At 43.2% G+C, this 18,798-nt stretch overlaps 1 protein-coding gene across 9 annotated transcripts in view; it reads right to left on the bottom strand.

The window, feature by feature from the left end:
* Positions 1-2,041: 2,041 nt before the first annotated feature.
* Positions 2,042-18,798, bottom strand: part of MBNL3 (muscleblind like splicing regulator 3) — a 94,560-nt gene continuing 77,803 nt past the window's right edge. For 7 of the 9 annotated variants that reach the window (XM_071569259.1, XM_071569255.1, XM_071569253.1 and 4 more), the window contains 5 exons: positions 17,760-17,910; positions 15,458-15,493; positions 13,259-13,353; positions 11,783-11,856; positions 2,042-9,357 (listed from right to left, as the gene is read on the bottom strand). In XM_071569259.1, the coding sequence (XP_071425360.1) occupies positions 11,800-11,856; positions 13,259-13,353; positions 15,458-15,493; positions 17,760-17,910 (339 nt within the window). In that variant the 3' untranslated portion in view covers positions 2,042-9,357; positions 11,783-11,799. The remainder of the gene's footprint in view (positions 9,358-11,782; positions 11,857-13,258; positions 13,354-15,457; positions 15,494-17,759; positions 17,911-18,798) is intronic. The other 2 variants (XM_071569257.1, XR_011699025.1) reach the window with 2 other exon arrangements.

Raw genomic sequence — 18,798 nt, 5'->3', positions numbered from 1 at the left:
CTTTGCTGCTCAAACAGGCCCCAGAGGAGAGGAAGATGGATGGGCCAGGTGTTGTAAGATTTCCAAATAACACATGCTGTAAATACAGTATCATGAATAGTGTTACTCAGATCCTTTAATCCAGCTCCATCTATAATGCAGTAAAGTGCAAATGGGCCCCAGGTAAAATCCCACATCCCTGGCCCAAGGATGTTGTTTGGCCTTGAAATACAATTTAAGGTCTCTTGTTAATGGGCTACCCTTAAATTTTGTGCTACTGCGGGACTCCCACCCCCAAACCTTCACATGGAGGAGGCTTCTCCTGAGCAGAGATTGTGTCTCCAAGCAGCCAAGGCTCAACTCTTCCCATAGCTCCAAGGAAAACATCACTTGAAAGCCCCTGACCCCATCCTGCAAGGAAAGCAAACCAGACCAAAGCTGGCAAAGAAAAAAACCCATTTGGGAAGGATCCCATCCTTCCACAACACCCACTGCCTAGAAAAGTTTCAGTTCCACTTTTTTTTTTGTTTTAGAAGCAATTCAGACATTTAACTGTGCCATCAGACGAGGCAGAAGTCATTTATAGAAGAAAGCTCTAAGTGGCCTTGACACACAAATGGAGTCAATTAACCTGCAAGGAGAAGTCAGGGGAACAGGCTGATGAAAAAGCAGCAGTTACGTAATTTGTCCTGGGCTCAATCAGTCTATTCTCAAAGTCAGCAGCTTGTCCTACTGAGGCTGAGGAGCAGCATCTCCCCAGCCTCCTTCAACGGTGCCTCCTTGCTGCACTGCTCCTTCCCCGAGAGCTCTACTGGACCCACATCCTCTGAAACACTTATTTGCGAACTCCCAATCCCTCCCCACACTCCCAAGAGTCAGATTTTTTAAACCCTTTGGGAAAATGGCAAACAATCCCTTGCATGCTGCGCTTCCCTCTTTCGTGCTGGCACCAGACCCCTCTGGCAGCACCCCCTGGGCTCACCCATCACCCCGGTGTCCTGGGGCCGTGGTCAGACCAACGCTCTGATATCATAGGAGGTCAGTTACTCACTTTCTCAGGGGCTTCCTGACGTCATCCTCTGCTGCCCACAAGACGGGTGATGCTGCAGCCCAGCAGAGTCACACGCCCTGGCTTGGTGCCTCCTTTCCAGAGCAAGTGGTGATCTCAAGCCAGTTTAAGTGTAGAAGCCCCCTTTTATGCAATTCAATTTGCAACAAGGTGGTGGCCAAGGTGGCAATGCCCTTGAGCCGTTTTCTTACCTCTAAATCTATGCAACATTACAGAAAAGGACAAACAAGCTCACTGAGAAGCAATTCTCTCTTGCAGCAGACCAGACCAAGCTCAGCCACGGCTGCTCCAGACCGCAGTGAGAGGCTCTCCCAGCCTGTGCCAGCCGGAGGCGCGAGCCTGGCCACGCAGCCCGGGATGAGCTGGGCACTTGGAAGAGAGCTGGGGAATCCAGACTGCCGGCAAAGGGAGGTTACTGCTGTATTACTGCACTGGGACATTCAAAACAGTATCTGACACAAATGCTGAAAGAGAAAAATTAATACACACATCACTGTGCTACAAAAGCTGCAGGCCTTTCAATGGTAGTTGATTTATTCTTCATGGTTATCTTCAAACACACAGCTCTGATCTCCTCTCTAATCGTATCACAGACAGGGTCAGAAAGGAAGCATGGAAAAATACAAACTAAGCAGACCACATGTGTCTCTGAAGGTCTAAGGCACAAGAGAAACCAAAAGGCAGCATCTGGAAAGTTTTACTTTTTATTTTTCTAAAATACAAATGTCTGTCTTGTGTTAGTAACTTTAATATGATAGGCCGAATGCATCCGGTAAAAAGGAGGCACTGGCTACAGAATTCAAAATACTGAAGGTATTTTCTGGAAAGAAATTTATTCTGTTGATCTACACTTTAGATACAACATTGAATCAAATTCATTAGTTATTATTTTTACATCAGAATCTTTGAAGTTTGGGACTAATAAACTGGAACTTGAAAAATTTTTAAAGTAAACTCCTATTAATGTGTAGATATGGATCCATAAAAAACATAACCAAGAATTTTATACACTTTATTAAAAGATCAAAAAATAAACAATAACAATATAGAAGTAACATACTAAAATGAGTAGCATTATGCACATTTCTAAAGCACATACAAGCACTACAGCAATATAATGTGGCAAAAAGAAAAATAAATTCAAAGCGTACACCCTGTTGGTAGCAGTTGAGGGAATGAACTATTGTGTTATGAAACTGAAATATTGCATTAACCTATGCCTGTCTGGATCCAATGATATTTTAATTTCTTACAATTCCACAGGGCTAAGTGTAATCATTTGTATATAATTTCTAAACTATACCATTAAATTGATATCTAATGTTTCCCTTACTTTGTTTTACCAGAAATGCCTATGAAAAGAATGTGCTTCAAAGATCTACTTTACACAGTACAGTATAAATGTTTTTATATATTTAAATTAAAAATTGACAATTTAGGAGAACATTCTCTCTTTAATTTTAGTGATTGCCTAAAATACAATTCTCTATTTATAAAAAAAAATAATAGTGATCTGTTGTAAGGTGATGTAATAAAGGGTGGGTAGTTGGTTCATTTTCATGATCTAAAATAAAAATATAATTAAAACAAAGCTAAGTGGAAATAAAAAAAAAATCCCATAATCCAATCTAAGAATGGTCTTATCATCCCCTCATCTGCTAGGATACAAAAGCCATGGCAACAAAATCATTTGGCTTCCACCACTATCAAATAGCATCTGTGTACAGTAATAAAGAACTGGAACCTTGTAATTCGGTGTCAGGTAATTCTCTCTGTTGTGTGTTTGGAAAAATAACTTCATTTTATTTAACAGTTGTGTTATTTTTGCATGTTTAAATATCTCCTTAGAGAGGCAGATAGAGTTATTTTTGATGATAGAGGATGTCAGTAAAGATCACTAGCAAAGATTTTAGCAGTGTTGTCATCATCATGCTCATACCCCAACGAAGTTTGACCAGCTATGATTCATTTCGCATAGTGCAAAATATTTTTCTCTCCTAATTCTAGAAATGAGAAAGAACTCGATTACAGAAATTGATTACAGCAAAGAGAAGCCTTAATATCGTGAGGGCTAGAACCAGTTGATTATTGTGTATTACAATCTAGGTTATCGTAACACCACAAAGAGAGGCAACATCTGATTTTACCTCGTTTTAAAGACCCCGGGGCTGCACAAGGTCACGACTCTGACTCAGCAAACCACCCACTTACACAACCCTGTGGTGCAGTGTGGGTTGGCATTGCCAAGAGACAGGAACCTCCAAGGAGCCAGGAGTGCTGGCCGAAGAGCAGGTCTGGCACTTGGCAGTGACAGCTCAGCCCCAACCCTGGGGCGGGCAGGAAAGACAGACAGTGACATTGGGTGCTACCACCCACCAGTTCTGCTCTGGGGGGACTCATTGCTTCAGTCAGGACCAGCCTCGCAGCAAAATCAGCAACTTTTCTGTAGCAAATTTGGGACTTGGGTTTTGGAAAAAAAAAAAAAATTCCAACAAAACCCAAACGTGTTCCAATCAAAAAAAATGGGTCAACACAGGCACTTCAGCTTCTCCAAAATCCCCTGGCACTGCAGAGCCCCAGCAGTACCAACACAAACAGGAACAAGAGGTTGCTCATTTGGGCTGAGAGGCCATGGCTCTGCTCTACTTTGGTGGCACCTCAAAGGGGCTTGTTAACCCCAGGCTGGAGCACCAGCTGGCCATGCTGCACTGTCCAGCCTCCACCTCCCTGTCCCAACACCACCCAGCAGCACTGCCATGTGCCTCTGAAATGAACACCATGGCTGTTGTACAGCAGGAGGAACTGGCTCCACACAACCCCAACCCATCCTGTCCATCCGCTGTTCACCAGTCCCTTCCATTTTGTTACCTCGTGTCAAAAGGTTAAAAAAATCAGTAAGGTGTGACATTTCAAATTCCTTCCAGGATTTAAAACACTCTGCACAATGACAGTCACCTCCCACAGATAAACAGTTCCAGCTAGAAATAGGATTAGGTGCTAGGAAAAATGCGTGTGTGCTGTCACAGACCTACCGGTCCTAATAGGATTCACCGAGAACACAACCTATCAGAAACATGACCTGGGGTGCGTTTGAAAATGTAGGCTGATTAAAAAAAGTAATTTGAATCTTTGCTAGTGACCTTACTAATTAATTCCGCACTGTTTCCCATTCTCTGTGCTGCAGGTTGGAGCTGACCTGTTATCAGTCTGCTGTATAATAAGCTATGGCAAACTACAAAGCTTTTACAACAGCAAAGCAACATCATGCTTTCAGATAAGTTTTATAGCAAAAAACTCCTCCTTTTCAAAGCCTTAGTAATACCTATCTCTTTTACAAACTTTTCCTGTATTATTACAGACTTTTTATATTCAAAATAAGTTCCAAGGATTTCTTTCGTGGACTATGTACATAAGTGCAAAAAAGGTGTGTCTCACACATTCGTACACTAACTGAATCAGTTTAACTGCAGCATATTTGTATCTTCAACACTGTTACGGGGTCATTCCACAATATTTTTTTCTTATGTACAGTTTTTGCTAATATAAATTAGTATTAAAATAGTTGTATGCGTAATTATTTAGCCCTGATCATAACGTAATTGTGTGAGTGCTCAATTTCTGGAGAAAAGAAAATTGCAGGCAAAGCTACAGTACTGAAACGGATTAAATCTGAATTCCCACTGTGTGAATGAATGTGAAATGAAAGCAAGACCGGTCACCACGCTGTAAATACAGGCTGCCATGTTTCCGAAGTGAAAATACTGTGGAATAACCCTTGCCACACAACAATTTCTACAAGCTATAAAACCTGACTCTAAATCCATGTGTTGTAAACTTCTTGACTGAAAAAGTGACCTTAAAGACACAAATTCAGCGTTCACATGGGACTTTGGGATTTTAAAAATATTCAATCATATCTTTATCTGACAGTATCGAACTGTACCTTTAACAAGCTCATACTGTTACACATCACTTTTAATTTACATGTGAAAATTTCACAAATAATGTATACAAAGGTAGCCATGTTGTAGTTTTGTTGCCATAGCAACAACAACTTAATATAATTAGTTAACAATGAATCTATCATTGTAGGAGTTACATACAAAGTTAATTTTGTTCTTAAACTGTAAACTATACAAACTAGTTATGGACTGTATTCTATACCTTACCATGCTTCAGTGTTGGTTTAGAATATAACTAAATGGGCTGAATACATGTATTAAAAATCTTAAACTTTCTCTAACTCTCCTTCAAAATTAAATTCATTAGTTACTAAAGATATCAAAAAAAGCAATAATGAAAACCTTAAAAACTAATGGTAGAGAAATGAAAATATATGACATGAATTAATGCATTGTAGCCTAGTAACAATGTGTTGTAGCTCTATTTACATTTGAATTAGGCTATCAACTATTTTTTTTAAAGTTATTACAGTCTTTAACATACAGTATATACTCTAAGGCCTTCAACAGGCACATGGTAAAATCAGGTCAATATCAAACTAAATCCATTCAACAGGAATGGGAAATTAGATTTTCCTCATAAATTTCACCTTTTTCAATTTTCATGTCTGTGAAATGTACAAGGGATAAACAAAATGAGGACTCCAGTTTCTCAATCGCTGTGTACCCATGTGTCCTAGAGCTACTCTACCTCGCCAGCAACAGCCCACGAGGCGGAGGGGGCGTCTCGACATCTCACCGGCACACGCGTCTCCTCCTCCGGCCACCTGCACCCACGACACACACCCATCTCCGGCGGCGCCTCCGGGGGTTCTGGCTCTGGTGGGATGCCCACCGGCACACCGGGAGCACCCACCGCGGGAACCCGGAATACCCGCGGTTGGCGGCCAGTCCAGCCATGCCGCCCTTCAGGAACACTCCGAGCATGGTGCGAGGACAGCAAGGAAGGGTGGCAGGGAGGGAAGGAGCGTCGGAGTGCTCGGGAAGGGCGCCCGCGCGGGCTGGCCAAGGAGGTAATGGCTTCTAGAACATTGCGATGCAAAAATACACAGTCAAAAATCATCAGCTAGACATTTCCAACTAAAAAACACGGCTGATTGTGAAATCATGTTCCAAATTACTAAAAACACTGTATTTAACAAAAATAATCTTAATAGTTTTATGAATCCATTTTATTTTAAATCCCTCTTTTATTGTCTGCTTATGTTACAGTTTAGTAGTAGTACTTTTTATTGAAACTACTAACAACCTTTTTTCGTGAAAATGATCAATCTCAGCTTTCATTTTCCCTCTGCATGACCCGTTTTATCCAAGTTTCAGCATTTCTTGCATATTGTTTGCATAAGGCTGAGAGAAATGGACAAAGAGAAATAACTTTGGATAAATAAAAAATATAGGTTCATGGAAAGTGGGAAGCTTATAAAAATGTCACTAAAATTATATCGATTTAAACAAACTTACATACATCTCTTGTCAAATAAAGGATGATATTCATGCTTTTATGACATTTGTTTAGAGTCACTAACTAGCTCGGTGACTTTGTAATAGTCTATTTAGGAAATTTATAGTCTGGCGACTGGTTTTTTTTCTTTTCTTTCTTGAACAAAGAAAATTAGAGCAAGTCATTGCACAACTAGTTTAAATAGTGCTACCTCAAAATGGCATTTTTGCCGAGATTGTTTTGAATTTGGTGAAGTTTAGTGCTTCAAGCTTTTCTTTTCTTAAACTCATTTACAAATTAACTCTAAATTTGCCAGCAATATAAAAACTGTTGTGGCACCTAATATAACTACCCTGAACATCCCTCATTGGACCTCTTTAATAAAAAATAATCCTTAAACACTTTTTTTTCAGTGCTTTAAACGTGACATGAAAACAGCTGTATTCTAGGTTTACATTCTATGCACATCTATGCCAGATGTTTAAGTCGATAAATAAAATAGGAGGTTACATCAAAGTGTCAAGATATACAAAAATCCATTTAGCACTGAAAAAATTTCAACCTCCTTGAACTCATAAAGCCATACAAGCTTGAATGCATCCTTTCTGGCTTAAGAAGATCAGCTCTGTTCTTTGTTGAGGCACTGGCACAGGTTGTGCAAAACCCATTTTTGATACACAAATAATTTCAAACAGGAAGTACTCAAATCCACTTTTTCCACTAACAATGTTATGGTTTTGGGAAACAGAAACTCAGTGGTGAAAAGAACAGGTATGTGGTCGCCAACACAAACGAGAGTCACTGATTTCAGGACGCTTGTGAGCGCGGATGGCTGGGGAACATCTATGGACACAAGCAACTGTCAAAACATGGGGTCCACAAACAAGGTCTTGGGGGCATGTTTTTTCCTCCCCTCTCTCTGGGTTTGTTTAAAAGTCTATTGAAGTGAACAGAGAGATTCCTTCTGTCTCAAGGCCTTTTTGAGTTGGGCTCTACAAAGGTTCATGCTATGAATGAGTCTCCACAGGCAGACGGTCAGAGCGTGCTCTGGGGTGCACACACTGTGCCCAAATGGCCCTCCATCACTTGTGGCCTGTGGAGGTACACGTTTAGCAAACTATCTGGCCTCACAATGGAGGAGAGGAGGCAAGGAAAATCTCTAACCAGCCCAAAGAACTTGAAAAAGTGAAGAAAATGTGGCTGACAATTTGGCACTCTACAGGACCACTGTGAGCTCGGAGTGGGCAGCTCTCCAGACACTGGGAGCTGGCCTCTTCCTTGGTTTCAATGACAACTCTTTTCGTATGAAGCTTGTGGATTTACAGCAGCACATCTATCTCTTCCATAATGCCAATGATACTGTAGAGCTATGACAGGGATGAATCTGGCAGTATCCTCAATCAAAATGCATTCTGCAGCCAGATTGTTCAGCAACGCAGCTTAATGACAGGCTGGGCTGTCCAGAGTGCATGGGCTGAAATGGTTTTATTCGTGCGTATGAAAAGGAGGTATTGAGAACTAGCCCTTGTTGTGCAGCAAACATTGCTCTTGATCACGTAGAAGGTGCCAAAATACATCCACTGACCTACAGGAGCTCCCTTAAGATGAATGTTTATCTACGGCAGAAAGCTTATGCTGAGCTTTTCCCAGCTTTGTTACTGCTGTGTTTGCTTTAAAGGGCCAGAGATCACAGGGGAAAAATCACCCACTTAGAGAAAATGGTGATTAAATAAATGGTGCATGCTGACAAAATTTCAAGAAGAGACACATGAGATTTCAGGCCAAAATGTTTCAGTATGCTTGGTGGAGACAAGCCCCGGGGCTCGGCACTGCCCAGCTGGGCTGAGCCGTGGTGGCTCCGGGGCCACTCCAGATAACGGGTGGCAACTGCTCCTCTCAACGCAATGAGGTTTTGCCCAACTGAAGCTGTCTCACTTCACCACCTTTTTTCTGTTGTTTTGACTGCACCATGAGAACAGCAGAGAGATTGTGCGCCGTGTTCAGCTGAGAATGCACTTCAATGGACAACAGAGCTGCAGAAATCCCTTGATGCTTACCCCTGTCTGAGCAAATTGTTCCTGTCCCCTTACTGAGCCTGGGTTTTGTGGGTTATTTTTCCAAAACTTTCCAGAATCAGCTCATTGTATTGAAAGGAATACCCTGAGCTGGACTAAAATGACAGCTGTCCTTTCACATCACTTGTACTAAAAATTTGGAGACTATCTGAAGGCAAATTTTAAATGTTAAAAGGAACATTTAACACAAGCAACTTTAGCTGACGTTAACAGCAAAATCCAGCAAAGGGCAGAACATTCCTGTGTCGTGTTTTTCAAGCACATAATTCCTGTTTCCCACAATAACATTTTTAGTAAAAAACAAACAAAACCCCATAAAACCTACAGTATATGAAAACTTAAGACATAACAATAATGAAAAATGGTATTGAGTATACTTGATAATGATGTACACTTTAAAACAAATCAATAGACTATGATGTAAACAAAACAGTAAGATAACACTTTAAACAAGACAAACATTTATCCATCGATAGTATACAGTAAACCAACAGTCCGCTGTGCAGATGCACTTATCAGGATGGTAGTCATAGAATGATTAAGTGTGTTAAAGTAATGTGTTATAAAAGTCTATTATAATTTCCTACTTGTATATCTCATATAACAGAGCGCTGTTTGTTAATTGTTTCTATAGTGCTTTTTTTTTTCTTTTTTTTTGACATTCCCATTGATCAGTTTTTGGTTAACATGTAGGCTGCAACAGGCTTACTGTAGAGGTGGTAGAGAATGATAGAGGGAGGAGGGGATATATACAGAAAGGCCATGCGCAGCTTCCCACCAAGAAGTCCTGGTGCTCCATAATTTTACTGTTCAGAATTTCAACATGGTCTGCTGCAGGGGAAAGAAAAAACAACAACAAAGAAATAGTTAGAAGTCAATACACCTGTATTTTAGAAGTTGTTCTTATAAGATACATTTATATCCTCACTGCACTGCCCAAGAGGTTGTCATTACTATGTTGCAGGCAGAAAACATTTTATTCCATTAATTTTCTGACGTAGGGTGAAATTGCTAATAACACACTTGGCATCCTCTTAAATCTGCACTCAGGGCTTTCCCTTTCCCATGTGCTTCACACACACCGACAAGGCAAATAGTGAAAGAGGGAGGTGGGCAAATAATAGTCTGATTTTTGGACAGGATTCCAGGTAGAGAGTGACTAAGGAGGGAGCCAAAGGAATTCCTGATCCCTGTTAGCTTTTGTTTCCTTCAGACAGTCACATTAAATCTGATCCTAAGGAGCCATGAGCCAAAGGCAAACTGGGCCCAGCAACAAAACACACAGAAACCTTGTGCTCAGGGGACCCTCTTCCGGGAGAAAATTGCCTCTCTTGGGATGTACTCGTGAAAATACTCCCCCTGAAGGAACCAACACTTGTCTTCTGCAGAGCTAGACTAGCCAGCCTGGTTACCAGGACCTTGCCAGCCATGGAGAAAAAGAAAAATATCTGTCAGAGCAGCAAGTGTTTCAGTTATCTCCACTCAGGGCAGCTTTTTGGCAAAACACTTGAGCACACAAAGTTTCATGTGCTCATGTGGCAGGATGAAACAACCTGTCCTGGAGAGAATGACTCACCTCTAGTTTATGCACAGACACAGGTGGTAACAATGCAGGAATAGGATCAAAATACCCTGCTCGCAATGGTCACAGGGGTCTGTGAGCACTGGGGATACTGGGGGCCACAGCCTGTTCCTTCAGCCTCCAACAGTGGGTTATATCCCACAGCTGCAAGGTAGTAAGAGGACAAGTGCTTCTGGCAGAGCTGTGGCTCACACTGCCCTTGTGAGGAACAGTGTCCTTGTCTGACCCAAGACCCACACATGTCCAGTGGCGTGATACCCAATAAATCCCATAAAATTCAGTAGGTTGACCTCACTTATTTCAAGCAAATGTTTTTCACAGTCCTCAACAGTCCCATAGATGTTTCTTGCCCAGTCTGAAATCACTACTGACAGTGTGAGTTTAAGCACACATGCACATAGTACTGAAAAGAATTTAGAAACAAAAGAAGTTTCCTGAAATAAATCCTGAAAGAAATCTCAAGGAGTTTAAAAATGAGGCTTCTCCAATACAAATGATCTCCTTATCAGGTGGAACAGGCTGTTTTACACGTGTTATGGAAATGGGTCAACATGTCAGGTGTCATGTCCATCTGCTCTTTGGAGGAGCAGTACATTGTACACTGAACATTTTCACTAAGGGGATGGCTTAGTGTCACTCCTATATGAACAGGGGTCCATGGACACAGCAGGTCATGTATTCATACAGTATTTAATTAAGTTCAGCAGAGATAAGGGCCACCACTGAAAAATATAACTTCTGTTGACTGCTAATAGATATAATTAGAGAACTGCTTGCCAAATTAATTTTCAGCATTTAAGTACTTGCCTGTAATATGTGACCTAATGATGAAACAGGTTGCATATCTGTGTATACTAAATGGCCTGCTTTGAGAAAATCTGGTGACTTCTTGTTGAATTGGTTGAACTGCTTTTTACTCTCTTGGGGTAAAAAAATACAGTGATGAACTGAAATTCTCAAGGGATTTTATCTCATGAACATCAACTAAAACTCAAAAAGAAAAGCAATGGAAAAATGACACTGCTGCTATGGCTGTGAAATAGTACCCTGTAAGTCAAAGGACAAACTGCTCCGTAATTTTCACTCAGAGGAAACCAGCAGCTTAGGGAAGCCCAGAGTCTGTATGCAGGGTGAAGACTATGTAATTGTGGCATTCATCCTGGTCCTACACCCACCATAAGCCAGGCCCTCACTGCAGCTGAAAAGCAGAGCTCTGCTCAGACCAGGCCAGCCCTGCAGATGCACAGCAACTGCTGCTGACCCAATCCTGCCAACCCCAGAAAACAAAATGTCAGTAAAAGCAAAAAAGAAGTTACACCTTTTCAGCTGACTCATTACCAGAACATGCTTTGCCACCAACACTGCAAATCCCTGAGGCATCTGCAGGCAGCTGGGAGCCCTGCAGAGCAAGAGCAACCTGTAAACACAATCACTGGACTTGTGGGATGCACAGAGGGAGGCTGTGAACACCACAAAACAGGTATTTCAGACACAAGGGAACACTGCTCATTATAAACCATGGGGCTGGTCCGTATCTGTGCTGCAGCTCTTGAATTCCTGTTGAGTCAGCAGAGCATGAAGCCACTGGGGTGCTGCAGGCTCAGTCCCTCTGCCTGAACCAGCCCCACGTACAAAGCAATCCACCGTAAAGAGAAATACCGAAAAGGAACTTACTGTTCTATCGGGAACTTCTACATCTGTGAAACAAACATGCTGCTACTCAGTTCATCTACTGATAACTGGGATATCTACAGCAAAAAAACAAAGAACACAACACATTAAAACATTGCCTTGAGATCAGACTGTTCATTCTGTCTTCAGTATCAATTCAGTAAGTACATCAGGATTCATTCCCAAGAAGTCTTTATTTTGCTACACATTAAGTACAATGCAGCTGCACCACTACTGATGCCTTGTGGAGTACACGGTGACTGTACTACAAGTAAGACAGAAATGCCCTTAAAACTATCTGGCTGAAACGGGACTCATACAGCCACAGAGTAACACTGTACAGGAATTTCTACTTTCTTCTCATGACCAAAACAAGTCTGAGTAAGACCTGCTCTACCTGAAAATAACAACAAAGCACGGAAAAAGACTGGCAATTCCTATTGTGAGCAGTAAAACACTGCCTAGGACTTATACAGGCAAAACTCCTACTGAAAGCCTCGTGATCTCATGCTAGCAAAAGACTAGAGGATGCCCCTGGAGATATTACTGGCATTCAGCATGGCTAACTGCCTCCTACAGAGCAAAGTGACACCCCGATTCCTTTGCAATATCTCTAAACCTGAGAGCATGACAAAAAAAAATACTAAAATTAGTACTGGGGAAAAAATAAACAAAAGTGAGATGTCTCTGGTCTAACTGGGGAAAGGTGTGGCACACCAAATTGTCAGGAAGCACCATTAGGACAGCTTGTGCATATACAGTTCAGGACTGGTGCGGAAGCAGCCATCACACTCAGTATCCTCAGAGGAAAGTTCTGGAGAGAATTATGGCTCGGCAGACATGCATGGAATCCTGTACACTTACGGCAGTGCTACAATGGCACATACTGCACATCCAGAGTCATTTCTGTAGGGATGGGTGACATGCTACTGCTGTAAAAAAACTTTAGACTTCACAACCTCACCCCCCTTTTTTTTTTAGTTTTGGTTGTTTGGGGATTTTTTGGTAGTTTTTAGAGTCCAATTTTGTGGTGGAGGGAGGCCACTTTGTATTTCCACTTCCACTTTCCAGCCAGGAGACAACATGCCAAAATACCACAGAGAAGGATGCTTGGGGTGGTATTTCTGCTGGAGACTGAAAGCAGAAGTGCTGCAGGTCTTGCACGACAGTATGCTCAGGAGTTTTACAGCCCATTTTTTGAGGACCTGGGGGGAGGTATGTTCTTGGAGAAGAGCCTGCACTCCTGCCAATCGCCCATCCCTACGCTCCGGCTGGGCTTGCTGCCCATCCCACACACAGCAGGACCAGCCCCTCACCAATGCCCGGACACACACGCACACACGCACACGCTGCCTCTGCACACCCGAGCCTGCGCCGAGCCGAGCGGGTCGGGACGACACTCGACCCCTCACGGGATCCAGCCCTTGCCCGGTCCTCGAGATCTGAACACGTGAAAGAAAGCCATTGAAAGGGCCAAACCTGATTGGCGGTAGCTGTTGCAGCGAAGGGGACGCTGGTGGCAGGAGTTGTTGCTGCAGACACAGTGGTGGGCGTAGCACCGTGCATCATGGGCACTTTCGGAAGGGAACCATGGAAGCGACATACGGGAGGGTGGAGCGTATATATATTTTGTTTGTTTGTTTGTTTTATGTAACCATGGCAACATGTGGTGGATTTGGGGGCGTGGCAGGAATCACAGCAACAAGCCATGTGACATCGTCATGAAGGACACATCGGGGCGCAGCATGCAATCACAGTGCAAAGCAAGACAGCGTTGGGAAAAAAAATAAACAAGAGAGAAGGGGAAAAGCCAATTACAATTATAATTAAGGAAAAAACCAAAACATTCTCAACACTTAGTACATTTATAAGCAGAACAATGATGTATTAGACTCCAAGGGCCAAATTTCCAAAGGGGGGAGAGGATGGGTGTGCTAGCAAAAGCCCACGTCAGCTCGCACCCGTGGGGAGTTAGACACAGCCAGTGCACGTTCCTTTGGGTGGGGACATTTTGGCAAGCGCACCCTCCCGCCCGCCTGGGAAAGCTTGTCCCCTTCCCTCCCCACCCCATCCCCGCCAGCAACCAGAGGTACATGATGCACTTTGCAGCGGCTGCCGCAGCCCTTTCACCAGGTTTTCTCGCCTCTCTAGCGGGGATGTGTTTCGGCACGGGACAGAGCTGGAGGCACGGCAAACGAGTGGCTGGCAGCCCGAGCCCTCTCTGGACATCTTCAGCATGCTTCCTTTCCACCCTAATTCTAGCGGGTTTGACAAAACTCCCCTCTTGCAGGGTCGGGAGGGGGATGGAGAGGGGAAGAGACCAAGAGGGAAGAATACACAAATGCGTCTTAACAGCTACAATTTGCAGCAAGAGCATCCAAAATGACAACACGGCAGCAGGGAGCTCGGCAACCTCCTAAAGCTGCACGTCCGCGGAGCACGACACTGGAGGGGATGCTCTGGTGCACACATGGGCATCCCCCAAACCCAGGGGGATTTTGTGGGGTTGAGGAGCCCGCAGGAAGGCCCAGCCATCCCCACAAACATGCGGTGGGGAAGCACACTTGCCTTCCCCTCCACCCCAGCATACACGTCCAGCCCCAGCAGGGAGGGAGCGTGTGCCTGCGGGCTGGGCACACTCCGGCTGTGAGATGTTAGAACATGTGGGTTGGGGTTTCCTACAGGAAGAGGTGTGTTTGAAGGACTCAGCTCCCTGTCAAGCAAGCAGTGTGTTCTCCCTGTGCTGCAGGGATGGGGAGGTTCAAGAGCAGAGTGCTTAGCCAGTCATGCCAAAGTTTCAGACCTTCTCTTGGAAAGCCTTGCACCCTCCCCTCCTGCTCCCACCTCTCTCCCTCTGGCTGAAGGAGGCACACACCTGAATGCTGGTAGTCTTGTATAACCTTGGCTGGAGGATGAAAGCTCAGCTTTCACCCACCCTGATGTGCCCAGCAGCTGTAACCAGAGGGGAAGGTCTCAAAGACCTGCACACGTTTCAATAAGACCCAGATGCTGAGCCTGAACACAGTGGATCTCTGCAGCACTAAGGAGCATGTTCTCGGCCCTGCTGCCTCATTGCATCCCATGTGCACATACAGTGGTACCTCCCTACGATCCCCTGGACCTGCACACCTGACACTGCCCTACAGAGGTAACTCTTCAGTCAGTCCATGGTCCAAGCCCTGCTTCTCTTGCTGTACAAGCAGTGCCCTGCTCTGTCAGAGGGGCTGACCCCAGATGTGTTCCTCCTTAGCACCTTTGTTAAACCAGTCTCCTAAAATGTCCTCAGAAGGACAACCAAAACTCCAAACTCTAATCTGGCAGATGCCTGATACAAAAAAAACCCCAAACAAACAAAAAAACCCACACCGGGATCCTCCCCTTGCCATTTCCTTTTGTTAGATGACTTAAATGGGTTGTAAAGACATTTAAGTGACAAATTTTTGTCTCTGGAGCAGAACTAAATAGGGGTGGGAACACGTCACCTTGGATTCTCTTATTATAATTCACATGAAACACTGCACTGCACAGAAATTAAAAGGGATACAACCATTTAAGCCTCAAAGAAGACAGCAGATAGACAGTCACACCACTCAGCCACCCAGGTTCTCACTGATACATACTAACTTGCAGTCTCTTTCAGATTAGGAAAAGTTGAGAAGTTTGTGTAGAAAAACCTACCAACGCTTGCAGTGGGTGTCATGCACAGAACTGACCCTGCACACCATGCATTGAAGCGTGGAAAGATGAACAAAAGGGATATTTCATTAGTGAAGCTTCAGTGTTAGATATCACTTTTAACTAAAAAGCAGGTATTCTCTTTGCAGCATTCAGTATTTAAGCACATGCAAACAGATTCTGCACATTGGTACATAAATAGTTTAAACTCAGTTTTAAGAGATCATAGCAAACCAAATTAATTCTTTAATTCTTGAGTAGTAGAGAATATACTTCTTCTCCCATCTTGGTATTAAATGATATGATCGATCCCAGAAATCAGAGTTGCTTGGGTATTTTTTATATTGGGAATGCTGATTTCTTTCTGATCATGTCAGCAGACAACAAATTGCCCTTAGAGGAAATGTCACACTCATGTTAAAACTGACTTTTCAAAAGCAATTTACTCCTGCAAGCAGTGACTGGGATTCAAAATCTCTAGTTTAAGCTGAAAGAGGCTTTTTTTTTTTCTGGACATGAAACAATTGTAGTGATGATGCCATTTTCAGTAGACACCCTGAATTCTCCTCCCATGGCAACCCACAATGTTGATCTCTCAATAACTGAATAGGAGTTACTAAGAAAAGCAACAGCTCCTTTCCCCTCCCCACAGTGAGAGCTGTGATGTGCCACCTCCCTGCTTCGCCTTCCAGAGTGCTGCAAAGGCTGAGCCCAGATCTGCAGTCTGATGCGTAACATAAATTCATCAGAGACCTGTTCTCTGACTGGAAATTCACTGCTCTGCCCAGCATTAATGTCCTCAGACAAGAGCAGCTGCCAGCAAGCAGACCTGTTACGCATCAGCCCTGTGTGTAATTTCATTGCCATGAGACAGGGCACCACAGCACAGCAAGTGCTGGGCAAAGCTAATTTATGGTGCTTGCATCAGAAATGCATGTCCTTATGTCAACTTTGGCAACTGTGACCTCGAGGAAGGGGAGTGCGCAGCCAGCTGGGGGCCTTGGCATTCTCAAAGGTGTCAGTGTTTCCTGAAGTATTTTGCTTGGCACCTCACAGAGCTGTGTAAGGTCAGCTCAGCCCATCCCCTTCAGCAGCACTTCACAGAGCACAAGGTGGGAAACTACTACTCAAATCCCTTCCTCCATCTCTCCATGAGAATCCACTTCCCTGAAGAACATCTTGGCACCTGCTGAGTCTGAGTGTCTCCAAGGTGTCTCACAACAGAAAGGCCACAAAAGCACAGGGTTTAGGTCCCCATTCCACTTGAGAGTTTGGTCTCAGGACAAACTTCTATAAAGCTTTCCCCCTGACCCCAAGAGCAGCAAGACCAAGGTGCAGGTCCACTGTGTGTTTACCTTCAGGGGTCAGCCCTGAGAAACACTTTGTATATTTTTGTAAATATCATCTGGCAAGTAAATACAGAATTAAACATTAAAAACATTGGGCATTAATTTTCTCATGATACTCTGAATGATAATAATGATACTAAAACATGAGCTATCCACTCTGGAATATTTCTAATTCAGCCACTTATAATGCTTACTACTCTAAGTAGGTTTTGTTTTTCATCTGGTTACAGTGAACAGACATGAATTGGCCAGTCAGCAGTCAGTCACATCTGCCACGTTAATATTTCCAGTCCTATATGAATTATTGAACTGCATCTTTCAATTTTACTCTGAGATCTTAAAGGTACAATAAAAGCTGGGAGTTAAATTGCTTTTCAAAAGCTTAAGGTATCGTTCTGGTCAAAAGACAAGCAAGAGTGAAATATATGCCTTTAAAGAGGATTATGTAATTTGTATTTACTAAAGATGGACCATTCCCTCTATAAACATCACAGCTGCTGGAATATGTAGGTCACTGAGACAGAAGCTCAGGAAGAAACCTGCAGCTTCAAGAGAGCAGTCATAGAGATCCATAAGACATTTTAATATGAGTGCGTAAGAGTGCTACACAAGAGTTAAAGAATTAATTTGGGATTAACCAGTTGAACCATAAGGAGGAGAAACAGAAAGTATGAATTCAAGAAACATGCAGACATTTTTCTTAGTTTGACTGCTTAAAAAAACCCAAACCACATAGAAAATGCTAAGAAGGGATTTTTACAAGTTAAAAGCTCTGAATTGTAGTAGGTGAAGGGGAAAAAAGGTCAAACAATAGACGTTAATTTTTCATCCATTTTTAACATAAAACTACACACCAATACTCTTTTGCCAAGGACTGTTACAAATCTGCTCATTAGCTGAACACCAAGGCCTAAAATAAACAATCACGATGGTAGGGAAAGCAAGGAGACACTTACCTGTAGGGATGAATGTAGGCTGTTGCAACTGCATGTTGGCTAGAGCCTGTTGGTAGTGGAAAACGCTTGGGTTAAAGACTGTGGTGGCACCATTGTTTTTTTCAAGTGCTGGCCTCTTTGGTAAAGGTTGAAGTGCACCAGGCGGCAGGGCCTGTGAATAAGGGAGTCATTAAAGACAAGTGGAGTAAATAAAGGGGCCCAAATGTAGGTCAAGCATGCAATAAATAATAGGGGGTCTTGGCTGTAAATCATCTGCAACTGTGATAAACTTAGCAAGACAGGCAAGAGAAGAGCAGCTACGTCACAGTACAAGTAATAGGTGAAGCAACAGCTTCACCAGGTAAGCAGGCAGTAAATGCACCAGAAGAAGGGGCAGAGTCTAGAAGGAGTAGGGATGCTAACAAGCTTTTCAGCAGGACTGACTTAGGCACAGAGGTAAAAAAAAGCATGTGGAGAAGGAAGGGCAGAGCTGATCATCTAGACAGGATGCTACAAAGAGCAATTGCAGGCAACAAGCATTAAAAAACTCAAAACAGAGAGGTAAGAAAAATACAGTTGATGACTATTTAAAAACAGTAAAATTAGCATGAGCAACAAATGCCATGGGAAAAAAAAGGGATGTTTGCCTTTGGTTCAACACCTGCCTCCATGTGTGTGTGCACGTGTGGAAGTGTGCACACTGTGTGCAGTGGCCCATGTGTCCAGGTGGTAAAGCAGCAGCTGTTGCCAAGTACACATAAAACATTACATTTATTGTAAAATGCATTTCCACTTGTTAGTAGAGAGGCTGAGCAACATGGTCAAGACCAGGCCTGATCACTGCTCACACCAGCAGCACAGCCACCACCTATGTTTGGACCTGCTCTCTCTTTCTAGAAGGTGGCCTCCATCACTCAAATACTGCTTGCTCATTACTAACAGTGGAAAAAGCCATTGACAAATCCCCTCTTTTTGTTCTATCACACCACCAGGCTTCTTCCAGCCTGTTAAACCTGTTTCATGATCAGACTTGGTAAAAAGCATTAACCCAACTCAGGAA

This window comes from Pithys albifrons, chromosome 14, assembly GCF_047495875.1.
Source record: "Pithys albifrons albifrons isolate INPA30051 chromosome 14, PitAlb_v1, whole genome shotgun sequence".
Classification (NCBI taxonomy): Eukaryota; Metazoa; Chordata; class Aves; order Passeriformes; family Thamnophilidae; genus Pithys; species Pithys albifrons.
The sequence above is the reverse complement of the archived record's forward strand: the minus strand, read 5'-3'. Positions and strand labels throughout refer to the sequence as shown.